The 17,967-nt window shown below is 32.0% G+C and overlaps 3 protein-coding genes across 3 annotated transcripts; 1 reads left to right on the top strand and 2 right to left on the bottom strand.

Annotated features, from left to right (window-relative positions):
- Positions 1-3,481: 3,481 nt before the first annotated feature.
- Positions 3,482-5,369, top strand: LOC134687048 (uncharacterized). The gene is made up of 2 exons (XM_063547007.1): positions 3,482-3,737; positions 4,168-5,369. Exons 1-2 carry the CDS (start codon positions 3,530-3,532, stop codon positions 5,367-5,369), a joined length of 1,410 nt encoding a protein of 469 aa, XP_063403077.1. The 5' UTR covers positions 3,482-3,529.
- Positions 5,370-5,527: 158 nt separating this feature from the next.
- Positions 5,528-6,814, bottom strand: LOC134687049 (uncharacterized). Its single transcript, XM_063547008.1, has 2 exons — positions 6,472-6,814; positions 5,528-6,189 (listed from the first exon to the last, which is right to left on the bottom strand). Exons 1-2 carry the CDS (start codon positions 6,797-6,799, stop codon positions 5,528-5,530), a joined length of 990 nt encoding a protein of 329 aa, XP_063403078.1. The 5' UTR covers positions 6,800-6,814.
- Positions 6,815-11,138: 4,324 nt separating this feature from the next.
- Positions 11,139-13,076, bottom strand: LOC134687743 (uncharacterized). Its single transcript, XM_063548200.1, has one exon. The coding sequence runs from the start codon at positions 13,074-13,076 to the stop codon at positions 11,139-11,141; it is 1,938 nt and encodes a 645-aa protein (XP_063404270.1).
- Between the last annotated feature and the right edge of the window lie 4,891 nt (positions 13,077-17,967).

The following is a 17,967-nucleotide window of genomic DNA, read 5'->3' as shown; positions in this document are numbered from 1 at the left end:
AGTAATGGTCCTTGTACTTAAAAAAATCACTGAAATAATCTGTTTTCCACCCTTTCTTGGGTCAGGCATGAAGATATTGATTTGAAATTTGTTATATATTTCTATCATTACAAGTTACTGATCAGATTTGAATTTTATCTGGTCTGACGATTTTGTGCACAGTTATGGTCCTTGGACTTAAAAAAAAATTTACTTAGAATCATCAGTTTTCCACACCTTTTTTTCCACATGCTTAAAGATATTAATTTGAAAATTGAGATATAGTTTTATCAGTACAAGTTACAGATCAAGTTCAAATTTTGTTTCGGCCTTATGATTTTGTGCAGAGTAATAGTCCTTGGACTTTCTTTCCTCCTATTGAAGATGTTGACTTGATATTTGTGATATAGTTTATACCATGACAAGTTATAGATCAAGTTAGAATTTTGTTCCAATACAAAGTATATTTAACTTGTTGGGGAATATGTATTACAATGCAATACTCACAGAATACTTGTTGTTAATGACATTTCAGCAAAATCAAGATTCAAAGTGACACATAAGATTTCCCTCTTTATAACAAAATTGAAGAAAGTAAAGCCTGTTATTTGTTTGAGGTAACAAAACTTAGGTGATTGACTGTTTAATAAATTGTTATGTCTACTTCCAGGATCATCCTATTGTTGCATGTAGATATCAATATTTAAAACATTTATAAAATCTACCTAATTGCCAATTACTAAGCAGTCATCACCATTTTTAAGGGCATACGACACAGTTACAAGGGAGGTAATGATGTTACTAACTTAAAATGTTATTTTCGCAACATCAAATTATGACATATCGGGAAAAGATGCATTTTTCAATTGATTTTTATCATTTAAACTGACTTAATTTGAAAACGAGTGCATGGACGCCAATTTTTTATAACAGTAATTTTTTTCATTTTGCAAGGAGATTTTGAGACCCAAATTTTATAAAACAAAATGGAATTTTTTTTTAATTTGATAAACAAGCAGCAAAAAATTACGTTTTTCCCTCTATTCATGAAAATTTGATAAATATGAGTTATTTCTTAATAAAAATTGTATAATTTTTAATGATACTTATAAAATCCAGAAATTACCGATTATTTAACAAAAAAAAACAATTTGTGTTTATCTTTTAAAACAAAAAAGTTATGTCTTTCTTTCGAAAAAGGAAATACGGATTCAAATCTGAATTTTGATCAAATAAACAAAATTTCTACCTCATTTTACTAAAAAAAGTAGCACATGAGGGTATATTTTTTATTACATATTTGATTTAATCAGGTAAAAAATAGCCTATATGCTTTTCATCAACTTGTAAATACAGGTTCAAAACTGTATCGTATGCCCTTAAGACTAATGTGTTATAACTTTTTGGATAACAATGCATAATGCAAACTAACAGAACTGTGAGTTTAAAAGTCACCATTGACGTGGTTGTATATCAATCTTGAAAAGGAACATCACCAATAAGTAATTTCATTTCAAAGTATTTGACAACCAAAAAAATAGTTGTCATAAAAATGCTTATTTTCATCTGAAAAATAGAAATTTATGTTGGAATGAAAAGCTGTATCTCGCTTCAAGCTTTTAACTGGAAAATTATAATTGTTAAAAAGTTGATCAGTTTGAAAATATTCCTTAAAATCCTCCTCTTTGAATAAGACCTATTTATTATTAAAGTTTTAAATTTAACCCATACTGAAGCAATAGATATATAGTATTTGGGTAAAGATTGCATAAAATGCATTTAAAACCCTACTATGTTACAGCTCTTCCAAGACTTATCACTACTTTTTTGATAAACAAAATATAATGCATTGATTATGACTTTCTATACATCCTCTCAATGAACATTTCCAGAAATTTATCAACCTTGTATATGCTCAGAAAATGCTTTTACACGTTTTCATACAATTTCACAACTTTTGCAAGGTGCATCTAATATCTAATATCTGTTCTTAAAATATATTTGATTTCGTTTTAAGAGCCATAATTAGAAATTGGAGTCCTTTGTCCAGAATTTTAATTGAATCAACTAAAACCATACAATATTTAATGTTACTTCCTACGGATACATTTAGTTTAATTCACTTATACTTTCTTTGCATCGGAATTACACATTTGTATTCAAAATCCAATTGTTGTTGTCATGATACAGGTAATGTTCTTATAAGATATTTCATGATCGTATGATACTTAACCCCTAATGGAAATGATTGTGCATGATATTCATATTCATATGATGAAGAAATAATCTTTCAAGCAGTTTAATTGAGATGGAGCTGGCATGCATGTTAGTAACTGTTAGTAATCCTTCTTAATTTATGTATCATTGTCATTTATATATAATAAGTAAATAAAATTGAAAATGGAAATGGGGAATGTGTCAAAGAGACAACAACCCGACCAAATAAAAAAACAACAGCAGAAGGTCACCAACAGGTCTTCAATGTAGCGAGATGTTTCCTTTGTTACCTATTCTGACATCGGACTCGGACTTCTTTTGAACTGAGTTTTATTGTGCGTGTTGATGTGTATTTTTTTTTACATTGGCTAGAGGTATTGGGTAGCGTTGATATCTCAAAATTTTGTTTAACACCGCCGCATTTTTTGCACCTGTTTAATACAAGGAGCCTCTGGCCTTTGTGAGTCTTGTATGATTTTGAATTTTAGTTCATTTATATATTTCGAAGTTAAGTATGACTTCCATTTTCACCAAACTAGTACACAATTTTGTTAATTGGCCAACGGACGCACGACTCTGGGTGCGGGATCTCGTTGTATTAAAACCCCATTGCATTGGTGACCTTCATCTGGTCTTTGTCTGGTTACGGTCTCTTTGACACGTTCCCCGTTTCCATTCTCAATTTTATTTTGACTCATAAGTCGTCGATCATCTTTATTTCCTTATACTAAATCAAATATCTTATGTCAAGAGACATTACTTTGATGTTGAAACAAATTGAGACTTATATATCATGATATCATGCAAAGATTTCATTCTTACTTGGATATGTGGTCATATTTAAAGGGTAACTGGCTACGAGATATATATAAAAAAAATAATCTTAAGATTGATTTGTTTTGTTCAATCATAAAAGTGGCACTAGCTGTCAAATCCATGGTCGCCGATTTTACTCAAATTTTCATATTTGTTTGATAACAATGTAAAACATTTATCTAAACTACCAAAAGTCTAAAATAAACAGTTTACAGAGCATGGGGTAGATAATGTGTAGGTTCGTTTCGGGTGTATTTTAGTCCAGACGCCAACTAATTAACTATCAATTTGACCTCAGATGACTATATAAGCGATGTAAACATAAATAAAGATATGAATAGATTAAACCAACACGGCAATGAGGGACATTGGTCAATTATTCCCCTTTAATGATAACCCAGGTGGCAGTGCTGTAGTTCAGGTCCAACACACACAGCATCTCTTATCTATATCCTATATAAACTTACAGTGTTGATATTTCTTTACATATAAATAATTATAAGTTTTGTTAATTGAAATGCCATTTACTTGTTGTTGTGTACCTGGATGTTCTAACAGAGGTGGACATCTTTTCCCAAAAAATGGGGAATTAAAAAAGAAATGGTTAAATGCAATCAAAAGAAACTCTTATGAAGAAAAACACAAAGAATGGACACCAAGCAAAAGCAGTGTTGTTTGTCAGGATCATTTTTTGCAAAATGATTATACATCAATTACAAGTTTTGGTAAGTGTATATTGAAATTAAATTCCAAAGATTTAATACTTAAAAAAATAATTTAAAAAAAGTCTAAAATATGCTTATGATATTTTTTTTTAATTCTTATTTAACCTCATAAAGGGAAGAATAAGACGAGAACATTTGTTGCAATAGAAATGTAAATAGAATATTTTCTTTATTTTATTTTGTTAACTCATGATAGAAAGATTTATTTTTAATGTGTCATTATTACATGTAGCATAATTTGTTAATTATCAATGTTTATACAGATAATGTACTTTCACATGTCATACCCTGCTGTGATGATTTCTAATGTGTTTGTTTAATCTGTTCAAAGTAAGCTGGATTAATGAAAACAGTGTATGATAAACAGATAAAAAAAAATATCAGGTCATCTTTTTAATATTAATGATTAATTATGTATTTATTCTTGTAGGCACAGATGTTAGCAGAAAACAGTTGAAAAAAGGATCAGTTCCATCTGTATTTTGTTGGAAAAGAAAATTATCCTCAAACACCCCAGACAGAAGTGATCGACTTTTTAAAAGAAACAAAACAAAATCTGAACTATCATTCACAGAAGAAAATATTGAAATAAATGATCCATGTACTTCTGATATAGGACGGGAAGAATGTGTCGAGTCTACAACAGCACCCATAGTACCTGATGCAGAGTCGCACATATTATATACTGCTGTTCCACTGAATAGTGAATTTAGCTGTCAAACGCCATCCTGGGTTTCCCTTTCTATAGAAAATTTTAGGCATGATGATGCTGGTGTATTGTTTTATACAGGGTTGGCAAATTACAATGACTTTATATTTGTCTTGGCTTCTTTTGGAGAGGGAATATACCACATGAACTACTTGTATAACAGGGTGGACCAACTTAATATTGAAAATCAATTTTTTTTAACCCTTATCAAGCTAAGAAGACACAAAACCAATTTTGAACTTAGTAGACTGTTTGGCATTTCTGAACATTCAGTGACAAATATATGGATCACATGGCTGAACTTTATGTCTAGACAATGGAAGGAGTTAGATTTGTGGCCAAGTCGAGATTTAGTCCGCTTTTTTAGTCCATCTGATTTCAAGCTGAAATTTCCATCAACTAGACTGCTTGTAGATGGGACAGAAATGCCTGTTAAGAAACCGAAGTCTCCAATCGCTCAACAGTCTACTTATTCTACATACAAGAACAGAAACACAGTTAAAGTCTTGGTAGGATGCTCACCCAGTGGTCTGGTGTCTTATGTTTCTGATTCATACGGCGGATCAGTAAGTGACCGTCAAATAGTGGAAAGGAGTAATCTTATTAACTTATGTGATCCTGGGGATTCCATTATGGCAGATAAAGGCTTCAACATTCAGGACTTATTTGCACCAAGCGACGTAACTATTAATATTCCAACATTTTTTAAGAAACGTAACAGAATGACTGGGAAAACAGTTTTAAGAGATAGAAAAATATCCAGTAAGCGTGTCCACATTGAACGAATCATAGGATTAGCAAAGACATTTAAAATCCTTACTGTTGCAATGAATAGAACAGAAACAAAACTTTCAAGTGATATAATTTTTGTAGTTTTCATGCTTTGCAACTTTAGGCAATGTATCATACCAAGACATGCGTAAACCTAAAAATGACAAAATCAAAGTGTAATTGAACTTGTATTTTAAAACATAATGAATGCATATAAATAATATTTAAAGCCTTAGTGTATGAATATAATTCAATATACATTTGTAAATAAAGTTAATATTCTTCTATTGATACATTGAAATCACCCGTGTCACCAGGAATACTTATCATAACTGTTGTACATAAATTTGTCAAGAACAACCTGCTTAAAATATTTTTCATAAAATGAAGTTAAAGAACCTTTCATCTCAACAATAAATCTGTCATTTCTTTCAATTGTTATTAATTTGTGATCTTCATGTGTGTAAACAAAAAAGTCACATGTTTGTTTTCCAGTGCAAAACAGTTGTCCCTGTATTTGATAGTAATAGTCATGTTTTGGGTCTAAAATCAACTCCCCATTTACCTCAGACAAGTAAGGAACAAATTTAGGTGTGATCAGTTCATTTCGTGCAGTATACGGACATTTGATTTCTAACAATGTATTGTTTTCTGTTAATCCATCTGGAGAAGCAGCTAGAAAAGGATGCATTTTTGACACAAATAATCCACATTTAACAGTTTCTAGCTTCGTAATCGATTCATATTTCTCTATTGCTACTGGTTCATACTGTCTACCATGCTTGATAGCTGCTGTATATAATGCAGAACTTCTCGTATATGATAAAGCAAGTTTGTGAAAGTCTGTCTTGTCTGTTGCTTTACATATTCTGCCAAAATTTGAAGATGTCAAACGCTTGCATCTCTCATTCAGCCATTGTTTGCTCTTGGATTGATCTACTGTTAATGCCTGTATTGAAATTATGTCTTCATCTGAAATTTGAAATAATTTGTTGTCTTTTAGCCAGTGATCCTCAGGTGAAAGCTTGAAATAATCATGATCTACTGCAACAGCATACAGATTAGCTGGTTGAAAAAGGTGTGATATAGGAAATGAACCAATGTTTGAATGGTTCAAACAAATATTCCTAAAATAGTCATTATATCCAATAACACTTCTAAACTTTTCCGGCCGTGGATCAAAACTTACATTCAAACCCTCGTTCGAAATTGGCAATTTCTGAGCTTTTATAGGTGAACCAGAAAATGGCTTACATTGATGAAAAGTTTGTAACCGTTGTGTACAAGTCTCTTCTGTCCTCAACTCCTTGAAACAAGAAAACTGGGTCATTCCAAAGAGGACTGCACATACATGTTTACAATGAGCTGTTGGGCCCATACCTGCAGCACATTCACACTGGGCCTCCATGATAGTTAGTTCTTTATTAATACAAACATCAACCTTGTATGTGATTTTTCTTTTCATCTCAGCATGACACTCCGATTTTACAAAAAAAAAATCATTTTCAGTCCCCAGTCGCAAGTATTTCAAAAATCTGTTATTATACAATTGCTTAGCTTTAGTGTCCAGTGTTTTTCCCATTGGTTCCAGATATATGTCTATTGATTTGAAAAGTCTGTCTCTGAATTCACATCTTTATATATAGAAGAAGATGGCAATGTCATGTTAAATTCATCCTCAGCAGTTTCTTTTCCAAAGTTCTGATTTCTGTCATATGATTCCAATCTAAGAATAAGTAAAAATATATTCATTGAATAGTTGGAAAATCCGTACAATTTTGCAAATAGCTACTTTAGACATTGCCTAATACAATTTTGCAAATAGCTACTTTAGACATTGCCTAATATCTATTTTAAATATACATGTATATTTAGCTACTAAATAGTAATTTATTGTCTGAAATATACAATTCTCTTGTAATATGTTTGAATATTCAATAAATTTAATTATATCTAAAAGAGACTTCAATATTTCAATTTAAACACATAGAAGACAAATATATATTAGACTTTAAATTAATCAAATGAACATTAAAAACATACCTTTCAATTAATTCTCTTTTTCTTCCTGATACACGTGCACCTCTTGTTTTTAATTCTTTTTAAAGCTCAGGCAGTGTCCAGCTTCCATAATTTGACATATTGGTAGTGAAATTGACTATTAAACAGTTTATAATAAATAATAATGAACCAAAGGAATTTATAATATCTAAATTATCAGTATAAAAATGTTTGTATATAGTATCAATGAATGCATGCTGGCTTTCTTATCATACAACAGATGTGGTTGGACCTGATCTACCACAGCGCCATCTGTAATTAAGTGGGGATAATCTTCACCAATGTCCCTCATTGGATTTTTATAGGTCTGTTTGATTTTATTTTTAAAGATTAAAAATATATGCTTCTCTTTGTTTTAAAACATATAAGAATGATTTTATATGGATCGAACCAGTAATCAAATGATTTACCGTAGTTTCCTTTTCATTGTTGACATTCTTTTTCTTTAAATAACCAGTACAGTACAATGTATGCGTTGTTAATCTGTAGCTAGGGTTAAAGTGAAGTTCACATGAATACGGATTTAATGAGGTCGAGTTATTCACTTGCAAGTGAATAAGTAATTATCAATGTTTCTTCGCTTAATTTGACAAAATTGAACCATTCTGACTGCTAAAAGCGAATTATTATTTCACTATTTCACTTTCATTATCGATTGAACAGAAAAAAAAATCTTACTTCAGATTTTGTTATATATCTCGTAGCTAGTGCCTCTTGAATGAAGGTGAAATAGTAAAATAACAATTCGTTTTTAACAGCCAGTATTGTTGATTTTTTTCAAATTAAGCTTAGTCATTGACAATACTGTCTAAAATCATGACCAACAAATCATTTGAATAAAAACTGCATGATGATTCACGCTTAATTATACCGTTGTTTTACAATCACACTTGTCAAATATATTTGTGGACATACATAAAATGATAATTTGAATATTTGTTTCTTTTGAATGACGAACGAATTTTTCAACAACCAATCGACATTTCCCATAGGAACCAACAGTGCTCCTCTTCTTGCCAATTTTTTCCTTTATTTAAAACAAACTTTACAAACAAAAACAAAATTTGACTTTTTTTGTTGTTGTGCTCACACATTGTTCTCAATAAAATAGAATTATACGCGACTATCATACATGCGAGAATTTAAGCTAGCTATAAGACCAGGTTTAATCTAACATTTTCACATTAAGAAATGCCTATACTAAGGCAGAAATATGATATCCGTTTCCCTTTGTTTGATGTGCTTCAGTTTTTGATTTTGCCATTTGATAAAAGTCTTTCCAGTTTGAATTTGCCTTGGAGTTCGTTTTTTTTTTGTAATTCTATTTTATATATGTTCCAGTTGAGATTGCATTTTCCTATCTTAATTTCCTTGATAGAGGGTTTCTGGTTACATGGACTCTAATAAACTATGAGTTCAAGGTAGTGTAGTTGAAAAAAAAATGAAATAACGCGTTATAAATTGCATGCGTCTGAAACGATTACCTGGCTTTACCTCCATACGGAATGCTCAATGCCGAATATTTGAAAGCCAAGGACGAATAAGAACCGAAACAGCTAAAGAGCTAAATAATATTAAACTGATGAAGCATGTAAATCCTTTTGAGACCAACTCTGCCTGAGGGAGTTAAAATATCACCCCATCGAACATTTTACGGACGCTTTCACAAGTTTATTGACCTCCGGCTTTCTCAACCAATGAATAAAATTGACAAAGGAAATGGGGAATGCATCAAAGCGACAACAACCCGACCAGAGACCAGACAGCAGCCGAAGGCCACCAATGGGTCTTCAATGTAGCGAAAAACTTTCGCACCCGTATGTGTCCATCAGCTGGCCCCTTAAAATATGTATACTAGTACAGTGATAATGGACGTCATACTAAACTCTGAATTATACTCAAGAAACTAAGATTAAAAATCAAACTGATTGACAAGAAATTACCAATAGCGCTGAAATAATGAACACCAATCAATCAAATGAAGAGGTTGACCGTACTGCAATATTTGTTTTACGGATGACGACGGATATGTTCCAAATGGAACCATAATCCCGTACTTTTTTCCTCTGATGTGCCATACGAAATAAGAATTATCATTGTTTTTTTCTTATGTTAGCAACATCATGGTTGCCATATGTGGAGTATGAGATTTACATACATGTGTATCTTGAACAAAACCATTTTGTTAAATATAAGATAGTTAGAGAAATTATTGTAAGTATTTTCATTGAAATAAAGTTTAACTTGAATCTGCGACATGTGATTTGACTTTACTGTCTCTGACGGACTTGCTACAATGTACATCTCATTATCGAGGACATGAACATCGTAGGTTTGATTCTGTTCAGGGACTCATCAAATACTAGTTCTTGATAATATGTTTGTAGCATTTATGAGGAAGGATACATTAAGAAACAAATATTGAAGAGGCATGTGGTAATGAAATTCACTGATGAAGTTAACACTTTTTCGATTTATCTGATTCAAATTATAGGGTTCACATTTTTTGGTTTGTTTTGACCCTGTGAATCAAATATAGTCGGATGAGTATATCCGACCTTATTAACATCTTCGATTTTATCTTTTTACTTTATCAGTATCAATATTTCCTAGTATCAATACTGAAGTAAGATCAAATGAACTATACTGACGAAACACAACATATATCTCGAAATATGAATTTATATATTTATTTGTATGAACAACTATTTAACATTTTTTTGAAAGAACATTAACAAAAAAACACGAAAAAATATCTATACCAAGGAAAGGCGAGACAAATGTATTATAGATTAATACAGTTCTGGTCAGCACAATAAACCTTCACAATCCTCGCAGGATCTTCTTCACAACTTACATTTTCCAAATATTTTTAAATACAAATAGTACACCTTTTCAGACCTCTGAATTGCTCGCTTATCCAACATTGACACCACAAAGTGATTCGTCGGTAACGTGGATGCCCATTTGTCTTGTTTTACTGCAGTGTTGCTATATGTAACAGGTTTTCGACAAGCCGGACACTTGAAACCCGTGGACTCATTTTCCTTTTTCGTAGATGATACAATGTAAGTTTTAATACACAATTGACAGAAAGTATGGAGACATGGCAATTATTTTTGAATTTTGAAATTTTTAAGACAAATAGTTCATGTTAATAAATCGCCAAAATTACCTATATCGTTTGTGGGTGTCGCAATAATAAATACTGAAGTTTATCCTTCTGTGTTGTCATAAACAACACAAAACAAACAAACACATATTTTATTTGCCTATCATTGCGCCCCAAATGAACAGAATAATTAAAATATAATTTTCAAACATCAAAAATAGGTTAAACAAAGTACATAATATGATTGATTTTGACTGAATTGAATTCTATAAAATGTCAAATCAAATGAAGTAAGCAATTTGTAATAATAAATATATATATATAATATAATATGACCTATTGTCTGTTACTCTGGTCCCTTTATTAGACAGCACACCTCATGGTATACTAATAATTTATTAAATGTAAAAGAAAGCATCTATGATCATACATTTTATTCTATATCTTTATATAGAGAAATCTAATTTGATATTGTTTGATACTATTTCTAGCTTTGGTTTTATATTGAAAATTTTGGGTGTAAAATCAAAATAAATAAAGTGTGAAATTCCAACAACAATAACAAATTTCTTAATTATTTATATGCATGATCGTTTATAAAAGCAGAAGTCGAATGATTGCTAATGATGATTTAATTAAAGCACTAACTAAAACAGACAAGACTTTGGTTAGTTAAAAAGCCACGAGCTATTATAGTTTATGTTGATAAGGGTACATATAAAGTACTGTTTTTCTAATTGATCTATATCTAACTTATTTCACACAGTATAACTTTCCCCGAAAAACTGCATGTAACGACAAATTTATTACTGTTAGGAGCAAAACGTATTGTCCATGGATGTATAATTCCAAACGTGTTGACCGGAATTATACGTATTAATTTTCCATCATTAGTAATTTGGTGAATGTTCTTAGAACTTTGTCCAGCAATATAGATATTGCCCTCAAAGTCTATTCCAATTCCCCGCGGATGGGACAACTGTTCACTTGTATACATAAACTTGACTGTGTCCCCTTCTAGACATGATATGGAATTATCTCCTTCTCCATATACATAATGTTTCGTCTCCGATTTAGACACAAAATATGAACAACCACTTGTAGATTTTTGTTTTACTTTCTTCCCTGATGAGTCAACCCATGTTAAATTCGATCTACTCGATATGATTAAATTGTTCCCTTCGACACAACATAATCCATATATTGTTATATCCTGTAAATCCAATGTTCGTAATAATTTCATTTTCGTAATGTCAACAAACACAATTTTGTTTCTACTATAAATCGCAATAGCGACTTGACACTGATCAACTTGTGTTATATCATTTGGATACTTTTCCAAAGCTAAAGAATCTATATATTTTCCATCGAGGCTATATTTTCCAACGTTGCATGTAATAAAGCTCGTTATAACAAGGTGATCACCAATGAAAATAGCACTAGTTTGACTGTTTTCAGCAGCATTAATTCTATGCAATATTTTAATGTCGCCACTATGAAAATTAACCCTTTGTCTGATACCCATAACTGGCAGCATACTAGAAAACTGGTCTTCAATTATATTTAGACAACCGAACGACTTTACGTTTGATTTAAATTTCTCAATCAGTTCAGATGGGACAAACTTAAAAGTAATATTTTTCATCTTTTTCATTTCTTCTGCCATTTCCTTTTCAACTATACTCATTTTTGGACCAATCTTGTTGACTTCCATTAAACACTGTTGGTCTGATCCATGTTCTATTGACCCTTTAAGAACTGAATGCCAGTTAGCCGAGGTACTTTTATAGCTCGAAAAAGTGTTAAGTTCATCTGTACATTTCATGAAAAAACGCTTCTTTGATGAGGCCACTTCGACCTTTATTTGCTCTTCTAACTTTTGTAAATGAACTATTGCTGCCATTTTCAGTGTTGACACTTCTTGAATAATGTTCTCAGATATGGTTTCGAATTTAGTCATGCTATCTTTCCGATTTTCAATTATTTGATGGAATTCCTTATTCCTTTCGTCAAGTTTTGTAACCAAAGAAGTTGTAAGTTTGGCTTGCTTTATACCTTTAGCAGCATTTTCGATTGAGATTACGTTTTCACATTTGCGATGAGAAAGAGTTGCACAAAGGGTACAACACGGCTTCGAATGGTCCACACAATAAACCTCTACGATCTTCTCATGATGTTCTTCACAACTCAGGACTTCAGATGTTTTCAAATCGAAACCTCCTGACTGAATTTCTTTGATTGAAATAAGTTTATGTTTAGCTGAAATTTTGAAAGATTTGTGACATTCATCGCACTGTTCACAAAAAGCCTCTTCACAAGATGTACACCAAGATATTGCCTTTTTGGTCTTATCATTAAATTGGCACGAGTTGCACAATTTTTCAGACCTTTGAATTGATCGCTTATCCAACATCGACCTCACAAAATGGTTCATCGGTAATGAGGAAGCCCATGCTTCTGGTTTATCTGGTCTGTTGACGTATGATACAAACTTTCGACAAACCGGACACTTGAATCCCTCGGACTGATTGTCTTTTTCTGTAGATGATACAATGTAAGTTTTAATACACGATTCACAGAAAGTGTGGAGACATGGCAAATATTTCGGAACTATAAAAGTTTCCAGACAAATTGTACACGTTAATAAATCATCAAAATGTTCCAAATCATTCGTAAATGTCGCCATTTTAAACATTGGACTTTCTCCTTCCTGGTTACCTTTGATGTAAATAGATTGTGTCGATAACTTAGATAGTATTTATAAATTGTCAAACGAGGCTTACGTAATGGATTGTTCAATTTAATTCAGATACAAAAATAGCATAGCAAACCACATAATTCAGGCTTTTGGATTAGTATTTACAGTTTAAACTAGAATGCATAAGAAAAAACGAAAATTGTGTACCCATGTTAATTACAATGTAAAATTAAGGGACTCGTGCATGTTTGTCAGGAATTCGTCAACTGAAATCTATTTCTATTAAAATGGTTATAATGAATTTAAGTCATTAATTCGGGGTTTTTTACTTGTTGACGAATTTTAATTAGTTTGTCATCATCCAGAAATTGACCTCATTATAATGATCCTACATATTAATTAAAAAACTTGGACCATGGTTAAAGAAAACGAAACCCGTAGACAAATTATCGTTCTGTCCTAGAACAATAGGCGTGTTCTTAGAAAGGAAAGAGATGGATAAAACTATGAACTTTTGTTAGACTAAGTACACCTTAATAGTTATCAAAGGTATCTGGATTATAATTTAGTACGCCAGACGTACGCGCGTTTCGTCTACATAAGGCCGTGTTCACATTGACCTAAACTCGGTTTTGAAATATTCTGATTTTGAAGTAGGCAAAGTTACTGATCATGTATGTAATGAAATAAATAGAGATGTAAATGACAGGCACAGAAAGATTTCTCTTTGGTATGTAGATTGAGATGGCGGAGCAGTTCTCGGTGAGATGATCATCGTATATAAAAGTGGTACAAAAATTAAATACAATACAAAGCCGACAAAATGCATTTCAGAATATGGGTTCCGTCTAGACGAAGATGAGGTTCTTATCAATGTAGACTTGTATTAATGGTGTCTTGTAAAAGACTTGTCGTTTAAAACAATTTTTGGAAGAAATATTTGACCTTTTAGTACCCAAAGAATTGAACCTTGGGAATTTCAAAGAAACGTCTCGTGGTGAACACAGTTGTCTACATCCTTTAAGGTGTAAAATTGTTCAATTGCGATATGGTTCATCAGCTATCTCATGTTTAATTTATGCCTGGATTACATATCCTTGAGATGAATTCAAAGGAAATATGCGTTTGGAAAAATGTTTTGGAAGACGACTACATTGTCAAGTAAGAGTACGTAGAAAAACAATTTTATCATTCTACATTGACTTTCCCTCTACATCAAGAAATGTTCACCGCTGAACAACGACGATTGGAAGGAATTCCCAGGGGCGGATCCAGGATTTCCAGTTAGGGGGGGCGCAATTTTTTTTCGCCGAGGGGAGCGAGGTAAAATCATTGAAATATTCTTCTCAAGGAGTGAAATGTAGATATCTCGAACTAATGTGTGTTAAAATTAGCGAGGAATAAAGTTTCAAGCTGAAACCACCTTAATCCACACCTGACAACAATCTACAGATAGACGTGCGGACAGAAGGACGCAAAGTGAGACGAGACAGATCACAATTGCTCACCTGAGCAATATATTTTTCAAACGAAAAGTTCTACTTTTACCAGCGATTTTTAATTGTCCTTTCATACTAGCTGGTTTGGGTTTTTTTTTAATTTTCGGAGGTCGTGCCAGACTTTACTGTGTTCGCCTCAAACAACTAAAATCAGAATGAGATACATTTACGCAGTTACATTTATTTTCTTGGGATCTCAAGCATACAGTAATACGGTACAAAATTCGGCTAAATATTTAGGTTGCAAGTGAGAAATAAATACAGACACAGAGATACTAATTAATAAACTAACCTGTCGCTTGAAACAGTATTTCTATCTTTCATTACGGATACTATAAAAGAATCTCACCTGCCGACTGTTTTCTTGACCGTGTCATGATGAAATTGTGAAAGTAAGTAAGGAATGTTTTGGAACTTCGATTATCAAACAAATTGATTATAAAAACCGCAAATACAATGTAACATTTGTTTTTACTGTAACTGCTAAAAACCTATTATATTTGTCATCAAACGCAGCTCCGCGTTTGACACCTTCCTTTGAAATTATTTTAGAACTTCTATAAAGCGTAGGTCACTTGATTAGTAGTCACGTTGATTCGGTTAAACTGACTGTTTTATATACTTTGAATGTTAAAAAAGATTGATTCAATGTTCTCTTTTGATACTTAAATATGTTGAAGTCAACCCATACTTTGCAAATTTTATTAGGGGGGGGGGGCACGCCCGCCACGCCCCCGCCTAAATCCGCCCCTGATTCCAATGTGTTACATGCACATTATAAAAGCTAGCTCCTTGTATCGCGTGTAATGATCTCGCAGATGCTATGACATTAAACATTCGCAAAGTTTTTGTTAAAAAACGATTAAACAAAACTATGAACTCTTTGGAAGTCAACAATTAATTATCTTTCAGTGCACATTAACCGACCCCTGTTTGAGAATATTTGTAAACTAATATGTGCCAACACTCCAGATATTGTATTGTTGAGATAAATGCCGTTCTACAGAGATAAAATAAAGAAAGAGTCAAGATAATCATTTGGTTTATTCCATAACTGTTGACGATTTTGAAAATTACAGTATTCTAATGACTCATTCATTGGATGAGGAAAGTTTTCTTTTACTTATATAAAATGTTTACACTTGAGTTGTATTGATTTTTTTCTTAAAATGTATCGCTTCGGACATAAAATAATTTGTGAATGATGTTTTAATCATTTGAAAGTATTTATCTATATGAACATTTTGTAAAAATCCCAGAGACAGTATCATGTCACAACAGGGAGTAAAATACTGATTAAACTAATATGTAAATAAAAGTATATGGCAAATATTCTCTATACAAATGCATATGAGAGGAGTTAATCTTTCAATTATCTGTTGGTACCAACTGTTCAGTTGATAATCTAGCATCCTAAGATAAAAAATGTGGTCTTATCTTTGCATATCTTTTATGTTGTAATTTAAGTAATTTTCAACTATTGAAGTAAACAAAAAAAAATAAACAAAAATAATCAATGTTAAGGGGAAAAAACTAAAGTAGGATTAGTTTAAATCCTTAACCAAAAGGCGGGCATCATTTTGTTTATGTAGAGGCCAAGAAGGAGAAAGTGTACAAGTTAAAAGAAACAAAATCACTTTCCTGGTGATTTATCTATAATAAGGATTGTTGTTATTGTTGTTATTATAACTGCGTGAGATTCAGATACATATTCTTCTTGCCTAATGATGAAACTTTTGGTTATCTCACCGTACATACATATTTTTCACTTTAGTTTTTCCCCTTTACATTGTTTTAAATGAAAGAAGATATGTCACGTCAGCACACAACAGACCACCACTGAGGTATTGATTCATTCGAGAAGGAGCAGAGGCTTCCACTAGAAACTTTATTATAAACAATATCATAATATCTGTTCCTGTTGGAACAAATATTATATACAATTCATTCCTATAGGAACATATACTGTAATACTTATTCCAATAGAAAAAATATTCCAGAATACTTTTTCCATTTGGATCTTATATTATGTAAAAAAATTCGTGAAAAGACCAGGGTTTAAATTCGCTACACTAAAAGCGCGTCTCGTCTCATGAAAACTTATCAATTACAATAGATTAAAAGCATAAACAGTTTGAATGTAGGAAATACAATATTCAAAAGATCCGATGTTCGTATTAATTTCATTTCTTAAATGTCAACAATAATAATATCATTGGAAATAGCAACTTTAATCTGATTAACTTGTGTTATGTCCGTTAGATACTTTTCGATAGCCAAAGCATTAACAAATTGACAATCCAGAATGTATTTTGAAACTTCACACGTGACCGGATCTAATATGACAAAGTAATCAGTATTTATTTCGTGCTAAATTTTTATGTTGCCGCCTTCGGAAATTAGCATTTTCTTTAAGAGAACTAGCAGACTTCAAACTAACCATACTATTTTATTAATTGCCTTCTTTCCTTTATTAAAGTTTATTACTAGGATGGTGGTTGGTTTGGATTGTTTAAGCCTGTTGTTGCATTTTCGGTTGAGATCAAGTTTTAACATTTGCGAAGGTACATCAAAAAAATATAAAAAAACAAACTTCGAATGATCGACACAATAAACCTCTACAATCTTCTCTTGATGTTATTTGCAACTCAAGACTCCAGATATTTTCAACTTGGAATTTCCAGACTGAATTTCATTGATCGACTTACGTTTGTGCTGAGACTTTGAAAGATTAATGACAATTTTCATACTGCTAACAAAATGCCTTTTCACAAAAAGTACACAAAGACATGGCCGTTTTTGTTTCATTGTTTATCTGACACGAGTTGTAAACTTTTTCTGACCTCTGGATTACTCGCTTATTCAACATCGACTTCATAGATAATGTGGAAACCCATGGTTCTGGTTTTTCTGCTGTTTTACTCTATGAAACAAATTTTTTGACAAACCGGATTTGAATCCGTCAAATTTCGTTTCCTTTTCGGTAGAAGATACAATGTAGATTTTTTTTTACAGGATTCGCAGAAAGACATGCCAAGTATTTTGGAACTTTAATTGTACACGTCAATGAATCGTCAAACTGATAAATGTCGTTTAAAGGTGTTGCCATTTTTAAAATTGGACTTGATCCTTCCTGGTTACCTGTTTTTCTTATCATTGATATTTGATTTAAACAAAGCGAGAAATCGCTATATTGTTTCCGGCGTTGGCGGTATTGTCGTCAACAATGTTTTCATGTGTACTTAGGTCTAGTTAATGGTGAATCACAAGTGTAAGGAAAATGATATCGTGGTGTCAGTATATCCATACGGTCGGTCTTTCATTTGATCAATCCTGACACCCCTCGGTGTGTTCTACGACAAAAAAAATACTTAAAATGT

This window comes from Mytilus trossulus, chromosome 10, assembly GCF_036588685.1.
Source record: "Mytilus trossulus isolate FHL-02 chromosome 10, PNRI_Mtr1.1.1.hap1, whole genome shotgun sequence".
Classification (NCBI taxonomy): domain Eukaryota; kingdom Metazoa; phylum Mollusca; class Bivalvia; order Mytilida; family Mytilidae; genus Mytilus; species Mytilus trossulus.
This window is presented reverse-complemented; position numbering and strand designations above follow the sequence as displayed.